Source organism: Atta colombica, unplaced genomic scaffold (genome assembly GCF_001594045.1).
Source record: "Atta colombica isolate Treedump-2 unplaced genomic scaffold, Acol1.0 scaffold21, whole genome shotgun sequence".
NCBI classification, from domain to species: Eukaryota; Metazoa; Arthropoda; class Insecta; order Hymenoptera; family Formicidae; genus Atta; species Atta colombica.
Window position 1 is genome coordinate 1225090 of NW_017259305.1, and position 9345 is coordinate 1234434.

General features: G+C 33.2%; 1 protein-coding gene across 7 annotated transcripts in view; it reads right to left on the bottom strand.

Moving 5' to 3' along the window:
• LOC108687614 (ecdysone-induced protein 74EF) overlaps positions 1-9345 on the bottom strand; it is a 289947-nt gene that overhangs the window by 42613 nt on the left and 237989 nt on the right. For 4 of the 7 annotated variants that reach the window (XM_018193471.1, XM_018193470.1, XM_018193474.1 and 1 more), the window contains 3 exons: positions 7361-7621; positions 3978-4148; positions 2384-2632 (listed from right to left, as the gene is read on the bottom strand). In XM_018193471.1, coding sequence (XP_018048960.1) covers positions 2384-2632; positions 3978-4148; positions 7361-7621 — 681 coding nt within the window. The remainder of the gene's footprint in view (positions 1-2383; positions 2633-3977; positions 4149-7360; positions 7622-9345) is intronic. The other 3 variants (XM_018193476.1, XM_018193472.1, XM_018193473.1) reach the window with 3 other exon arrangements.

A 9345-nucleotide genomic window follows, 5' to 3' on the forward strand; every position in this document is an offset into this window, starting at 1 on the left:
AATTATGCATGGAAAGAGCTGTTTTTGCTGAAGTAACTAAAAATTAAAGCTTAAAAAATTAAAATAATTTTGTTGGCTCAAAATATCAAAATAATTATGCAGAACGCTTAAATATTGATGATAGTGTTGATAGATAGATGTTGTCATGAATAGTTTTAACACATTTTAACATTCTAACAACTAGTTTAAACGTCTCCTACATATAATTATTATAATGATCCAAACAAAAATTATTTTTAGATCTGTATCTAGTTAAATTTTTAGATACTTTAGCAAAATGGTTCTTTCGTGTATTAATTGCAATCATTTTTTTAGCTTAATGTAAATATTAGAGATCCTTAGCAAATTTTGAGTGGGCTTTTGGCTTTACCTTGATAAACTTTTAATTTGAAAAGTTCGGTAAAGTCGATAACTAATAACAGAATGTTTACACCATCTAAAAGTTTATGAAAAAAAAAATCTGTTATTTCTCAACGGAGATTGTAAATATCGAAGGAGAAAACTGCGTGTCTGTCTGTCTGTGGAGATGCGAGAGCGTAGACGGAAATGCTTCGGTGGCAGGAAACGAATCTGGGCCGTCGAATCAGAGAACGGCAAGTAGGTCACGAGAACGAGACGAATCACGCTCCGGAGATGTCGACGTCGTCGTCGTTGACAACGACAGCGACAGCGACGACGATGACGACGCTCATGAGATCGCTCTCTTCCACCGCGACGACAAGGCGAATCCTTTCACTTGGCATCTTGGCCGCGGAAGAAGTCCTTCTCTAGTCTTAGATGGACTAGACGCTTCCTGCCTTCACACGCTCAACGCACGAGAAATTTGAACTTCTTCTGTCCCGCAACAGCATCATCTTTGAAATCGCGGATTTACGTTCTAATTCCTTTATCACTTTCTCGTCTACTACTGGATCAAAACTGTATTTATATTAGTTGTATTGTGTGTTTAAAACGTTATATTTAATAAATACAACGTTTATTGATGTCATTTCATATACTGTATGCTATACAATATGAGAAAACAATATAAAGTCTCCCTTTATTATTCTATTATGGCGGAAAGTGAAATAAAAATGTCAACGATTTAAAATCTCCTAAATAGCGCCATTGGTGGAAATTTATGTTCTTGTTTTAAAAATAAGAAGAAGTAAAAATATTTAAGTCATCTCAGCGAACTAAACTATTGTCAATATTTATATCATTCTTATGATAATTTTATTTCGAATTAGCATTCTATGAGGTCATAGATGTAAAAAGCAATAAAAATGTCGCTCATACATTTTCATTTCACCTACATTTTTAGATTTTACAACTTGTTTCATTATTTTATCAAAGATATATATATATATATATATATATATATATATATATACACACACACACATGTATATTTCTCATCAATTTTGACAATGTAATATTTTTTTATTTTCGATCCGCGCGCATGCGTTATTTTCGCAGAAAAATAAAGCTTTGCAACTATGAATCTATCTTACTAGTCGAAAAGAAAATACGATAATTATAATGTGAGTGTGTGGTGTGTGGTGTGTGTGTGTGTGTGTGTGTGTGTGTGTGTGTGTGTATAATATATAGATAGATAGGTATCACTAAATCATAAAGTCTATTGCTTACCACTTCTTACACTCAAAATCTTAACTTTCTCTCTTTCTAATACTTGAATATATAATATATTTATCTTGTTTTAAATGCAAAAACTTTAAGCGATTTTAGGCAGCACGAATAAATCTATAGATTCGTAGAGGATCGATCGCGTGCGTGGTGAATTCGTTGGTTCAAAGGTGAAAATATTCCGCATTTGGTTGGTCGACGGCAATCGAATCGATATTTACGAAGGCGAAATAAACTCTACGGACTCCGCGTCGTTACGTCACGACGATTCAGTCTTCAGATATCACTGCGAGATATCGAAATCTGTTTCGTCGATTATTCATTCTCCTCCATTCCGCACTTTCCTATCTCTTCCTCTTTTTGACCGCCACGCTGATCGATCGTGATGAGAACGGAGATACATCTACTATCGTCGAAATTGCCGATAAGTAAACGAGGTCAAAGAAAAGGCCCTCATTGGAAGTCTAGTATGAAATCCGAGTCCGTAGATTGCTATCCGGTTGCTCTGAAGTAAAGGGTAAAATTTCAAAATCTCAGTTTGCTACTCTCTCGGTCAATTTTTTTCTTTACTTTTCATATCGTTATTGACGTCGGAATTTTAATCAAGCATCGTCCAACACATCGACCCTGCATGATCTGTTATTACCTATTATCGCTTATTGTTCGAATTCATCGAGGATTCTCGGGGAGTTTCCCAGCGGGGTTCGCTAATTCCGCCAATTACGTCGTTGTAATAAATTAGAGTTTGAGAACTTACGTGAGGATGGCTGACGGTAATGCAAGTGATGCTGGAGACCCTGCGCTTGATGATGATGGTGGTGGTGGGGCGGTCCCATCGTCGGGCCCATAGTATGATTATTGTGCTGATGGTGTGGCGAACTCCCCCGATGTGGATGATACTGGGAGGTGATAGGATGCTGATGAGGATGATAGGTGGGCGACAGGAAGCTTGCCGTCGACCCCGGATACACACCGGGGCTGTGGCAGGCCGATCTGCCGAGTGCTGCTATCAAGCAATCAATAAGATGCATTCAATAAAGCATATTTCGAAAATATATTTTTTCAAGTTCTTTCTTTTCGGAACTTCCGTTTAACGAAGTTTACGTTAAAAATCCCAATCCATCAATTTTACTCTTAAAACAACAATATTCTATCATGCAAAAGTATTTTAACGATAAATAATCTTAATTCTTTAAAATATTCAATGATTACAATTAGAAATATAACAATTATAAGTAGAAAGTGTAATTAAAAGTGACAATTTGTAAATCTATATAAGTATTATTAAGTTATTTTGATCAAAAACCTTCGACTGAAAATTCTTTGTTTTATACGATTCGGAATTTAAATTACAATTACGTTTAAGTTTTGTATAGATAAATAAAGACGTCTAAATAAAAATATTACTTAAAAAATTTTAAATTTTGTAATTAAATTTATAACGGATTATCTTCAAAAATAATTAAAATTTATATGACATTAGAAAAATTATATAAATTTAATGTTGCTTATTATTAAAGCTGGGAATTATATGCACGTAAAAACAAAAATATGCACATATTATATGCTTAATAAAATTTGGTAAAAATATGCAAAAATATGCAATATATATATATACGTTTATTAAATAAAAAATACATTAAATAAAAAGAAATATTTAAAAATGTATAATAAGATAAACAAATAACAAATTTAACTTGAAGCAAAAAATACAACATTGCATTAATATAAACGAACTTATTTGAATACAAAACTAAATCAAGAATATTTAATTTCTTTTCAGAACACTGTAAATACTTACAATGAGATATTTGCATAATGTATATTTGCAAAATATGCAATATATTTATTAAATAAAAACACAGAAAGAAATAATTGTAAAAATATAATATAATAAAATAAACAAATTAATTAACTTTGAGCAAAAAATATATAAAACAATATTAACACAAAATAACATAATTTGAAACATTAAAATTAGGTCTTAAATATTTAATTTCTCAAAAAATTATAAATATTAATGATTATAAATATGCAATTTTACAAGAAATATGCAAAAGAATACGTATATGCAAAATATGCAAAATAAAAGTGCGTTTTGCTTTTACGTAATTCGTAGATATACAAGCCGTTTCGAATTCATATTAATCTATAATATTAATATAATTATTATCAATTTCTCAAACTTGCAAATTTTTTGCAAAAGAAGATAAATAAAAATCTCACGAAAGATTTATTAATTATTATTAAAATATTTTTTGTTCAACATTTAAGACTTTCCTTTAATCTTTTTCCCACATATTATGTTAAACGCGTGAATGATGGGCAAAATATATAAAGATCGAGCTCACCCGACGACAGATGGGAGTGATGAGACGCCAGACTCGGCTGGAGGGATGAATTAGGATTGAGCCTTGCTTTCAGTAAGAGATTCGCGTCCTCGTTGCCGCCGGAGGACGTGCTGGACTCGACGTCGCTGACTCCGCTGTCCGCTGGGCTCGCTGGCAGTGATCCGCTTCCTGCTTCCATGCCATGAAACAAAGGGAAGAGACACGTCCTCTGTGATAAATAGCCGGCGGAGTTTACGGCTAGCGATAAGACGCGACACCGTCAATTAATCTCGCGCGATTCCGTTTCGCACGGAGAACAGCGCGATAAATAAAATAGAAGGCACTCGAGAGGATTGTATAGAGAAAGAATTGCGCCAGCCTCTGCGAAAATTATTATTTCGTTGAAAAAGAAGTTACACGCCAAGAACAATAACTTTATGTAGAGTTACAAGAGTCAAGCTTGTAATGTGAATGACATGTCCTTTTCACATTTTATTTCAAATAATATAAAAAATATTTAAATAAATAGCCGCTAAACTTTTATTTTTGTCATTCTTATATAAAATCACTGTATTTCTTGATATATTTGAAATAATATCTTTTTATTATCTATTTTTGTTAATCTAACTTCTTCAACAGAACGGGAAAGTCAGTGATGCTGAAACAGTATCATATTTTGAGATGAAAAAAATATAATGAAATAATAAATTATAATAAATTTTACTTAAAGAAAAATTATAAGATTAAAAATGGACTTCGTTCTCTAAAGGTTAATGAAATAAAATTATAAATAAAATTACAATAATTATAATTTCATTTTTACGATGTTTTCTATCGACAGTCATTCGGTATTTCATTTTGTGATTTATATATTAAAGTTATTCTCCATTTCTTTGTATATTCTTGAGCCACAAGTTTTATTTTTAATCTCTCTTTCAAAAAGTCATGTCTTTTAAGAGAGCATAATAATTTGTGACCGATATAATTCCTCGCTTCTGACGTCACCGACATATACATATAGCCGAAACAACCACCATATCGCATCGGTTTAAACATCCGATGAATACTTTATACCAAGTATACGTCGCAATTATCGAATCACCGCGTCGTTTTGCTTTCCACTACATATTACGCGGACGTGATAAATTAGCCATCGACCGATTCGGCTCTTTGCCAGGCCCTAAATTAAAGCCACGTACATGTCGCTTTCGTCTACCGCTTTAAACAAATTAGGTGTCCCATCGAGGTGGTCCAGCGACGTCTCTCGTTCTTCCGTTCATTCGGCTTTATCGAGCGTCGTCGAGCCATGCCGTGCCGAACGTGTTTTCGCGCGCGCCGTCAATTAAAGGCATCTTTATGCAACGAGCGAAGGTCATCCGGTCATTGGGTATGCATATCGCTCGCTCTTCCCACGGTACCTCTCCCCGTCTCTCTCTCTCTCTCTCTCTCTCTCTCTCTCTCTCTCTCTCTCTCTCTCTCTTTCTCCCTCGCGGCGCGGCTGACAGTCTCAAACGAATCCCAAAGGGTTCTGCACAAGTCATTGCTCTCTTTCTCTCCTGTTCTTTCCCTGTTATTTCCCTTTTTCTTTCTTTTTATCATCATCGTCATCATCATCATCATCATCATCATCATCATCATCATTATCACCGTCCACCTCGTCGTCATATTACGCAAGGCAATCATGCAAAACTGTCGCAAGCTGTCGCGAATCTCACCGATCGACCGGCGCTGCTTTATGCAACAATCGAGTCCAAGTATTTTAAGAACCGTCTTACGCCCGAATTCCTACCGAATATGCAACGCAACGGTCGGTTCGTTACCGGCGCGGTGGCGCGATTTTTACCGTTGCGTAACGCAACTTTGTGAAATCGACATTGATCCACAATTGTAATTTACAGATTGCAAACGCGGAAATTTGGCTCACGTCGTTATTACGCGATTCCTGCGTCATATTACAGATCATTCTTGAGAAATCGCCCGGAAAAAATTTTTTTTAATTTCTCTTCTTATTATAATTGCTATCACGGTTGATTATTATTCAATTAGCAGTAATAACACGATGCAATTATGCTCGACAAAATGACCAAGTGCATCAAACTGCAGTTGTCATTGTCACTTCGATAACAAAAAAAAACAATGTATACTATAACAATGTATACTATAAAAGTCACTGTGATCCAATTAACAGATATTGATATCTTATTTTATCCGGCAAATGTCAATCCGTAAAATGTCAATCTCATTTGTGGACAAAACGTCTTTGTTGATATCTCATAATACAATATAACTATGAAATTTTTAGCATATCACGTATTTCAAAAGAGAATCTCTAATAAAAGTCTAAAAACGATTGAATTAACAGAGTCAGATAAACATAAATTATTACTATTTGTCCTTCTACTTTATTTGTATTTGACTTTACTTCTTTCTTCATTATGCATATGGATATTAAATTTCACTAAAAATATATTAACACATTTTTTTTTTCAAGTTTCTTCATTTTTCTTTATACTATCTATATTGTATATACAGTATATACCATCATCATATTGTTCTCTTACTTCAAAATTGACATAACTAAAAAAATTAAATTTTTCAAAAAAAGAAAAAAAATTTTTAATTATTGATTAATTAAATAATAGTAGTAAAAAGAATATATTTTTAGAAATGAAACATGATTGAATAGCATTTTTATTATTTTCGTTTCGCAACCCTTTTGAGTTGTGACAATTTTGATAGCTTACAAAATTATAACAAATATTAAATAATTCATTAAAAGTGATATAACTCGAAATAACGCAACAGTTTATATTTATCTTAATCAATTAAACTGATTAAATTCAAAATAAACTAATTTCTTCTTAAAACTTCGATTAACAAAACTATCTTAACTCTAAATAGCGTTTTCGAGTGCAGGAAGTTTAAATTCAACCCAGATCGATTAATATAAAAGTACTATGATCTCAATCAAAAACCAAAGTAAATTGACGTTATTAATCCGATTGAAGAAAAAATGTTTTCTAAAAATTTTTATTTACAAAAATGACAGCACGTAAAATGTGTCATTTTTGTACATGGGATATTATGATTTCTTTGAAAATCTCCAGCACGAGTACAAGTATCCGTCTGGTGAATAAATTGAAGTTAAAATAACTCGAAAACTACATTTGTTTTTAGTTGTGTTATTTTTCAAGTAAAAGAACAATATATTATTCTAAATCTCATTGCAGAACTTTAAAAAAAAAATCAATCAAAATTCTTATCGAAATATTATGTTGGCTAATCTATTATCGAAAGCAATCATTGGCAAAAACTACGAAAGACTATGATTCTCAACAATCAAGTCTCAACAGCATTATTAAGCAGTATTATAAAGCCTCGTTGATATGTCTTCAGGGTCTTACCTGGCGTATTTGTCGTGGCGATAGCGGCAGTGGTATAAGGCGGTTGGCCCATCTGTGCGTGACCGGCTAAGTGTCGGCCATATCCATTTTGCAGCCCCAGACTATGCTGCTGGGGATGCTGAGAGAGGATACCATGGAGCAGACGGGTTCCTGTGCTACTAGTAGTCGTCGCGCTGGTGGATCCTGGTTCCACTTTTACACTTGCGAGGCCTAGCTGTTCTTTCTCGCTCGGGTCATGCGGTTGGACTTCCCTGGTATCCACTGTAACAGAGATAAGAAGAAGCATTGTTTTTAGATAAATAGATATTAATCTTGCTTGATATTATAGATTAAAACATTAGAATTATTGTGGGTAAACGATAAAATAAATGAAATGTCGAAAATTGTAACAGAGTAGAAATAAAAATCAATTTTAAAGGAATGAAATTGTATGTGTGTTTATTATATTAGAACATAAAAAAAATTGAATATTAGAAATTAGAACAAATATAAGAACAAAGTTTCCATGTATATTTGAAAGTTGAAAGTTTTTAAATTTATACTAAAATTGCAAATGAATTTATTAAATAAAGCTATTGTTTTTATATTTCTAAATTTTCTACTCTCTCTGTTTATAAAATATCGTTTTACATTACAGAAAATTCTACACTGAGAGAAAAATGTTTAGTATTTGTAACTATAATTATATATTATGATTATTACTGCTATAATAATAATAATAATAATAACTATGTGTATAGTTTTAGCAACAAATGTATACAGTTGGCAATTTAAAATGACTATAATTATAGTTATTATAATCATAAAATAGTTGAAATTAAAATGATTCAAGTGACTATAATTTTACAATTATATTTTGGGACAACCATATTTTTTTATAGTGAAGTATGTCAAATATTAATCTCGTAAACACATAAAAAAATAATGCTAACAAATGTTATTAGAGAAATTAAAATACAGCATAGTTTTCATTCGCTATGTCACCAGAGCATTCGTGAATTGTGCAGGCTCTGTCATAGAATGAAACACCGATTTTTCATTAATGAAAAATAATGTTCCGCGAGGTAAGTCACTTGTTGTAATTCGTATTGCACCGCGCGTTGCTCAATCCAGATTAATTGTTGAATACAGTTCATCTGTTGGAAGATAAACATATCTTCTCCACGGTATAATTAAGCGTAGTCATAGGCGGATAAAAACATTCTCACGGGGAGAAGAACGACAGAAGGAGAAGGGAAAAAAAGTCGTGGCTCGGGAGGCGTTCTCGAGGAACTCGTGCTGGCTGCCGAGAGGAAGTGAAAGCCGGCGTCTCTCCTTGACCCACTGCAACGTTTCTACCTTCCTTTCAGGCGGTGCCAAGCTGCGGCGGCTTCATTAAGCAATTTCTCGCGATAGCGGGTCCAAAAAATCCGCCATGGAAAATGATGATCGATCAATGCGATTCGACTGACAATGAGACACTCCTCTTGCGAATTCTTTCGATCTTCTGATCGCAAGGAGAGCACAAGAATTCTTTCTTCTCTTCACTTTCGAAAGATCGATGAAAATTAGGCAACATGAATCTCTCAATGGTGCACGTGTCTCGCATTGGAGTTACTATGAAGAAATATTACGGAGATATTCGATGTCCACTGAAAATTGACCAATCCAAATAAATCCGTTTTGTATGACCAATATTTATGGAAAGTATTCAGCTCTATATATTTCTACACCGTTGTGACTAAATACTAGTATGAATTTATGAGTCCTTGCAAATCTAATTAGTATTCTCTAATAATTCTACGATCTAATTAGTATATTCTAATAATATATGATACTAAATAATTAGAATTATTGAAGAATTATTATCATCTAATAATTCTAAACAGAATCTAGACAGATTATATACATGTATATATACATACATATATACGCCCCCCCCTCCACACACACACACACACACACGCGCGCGCGCGCGCGCGCACAAATGCATTTTTATATATATA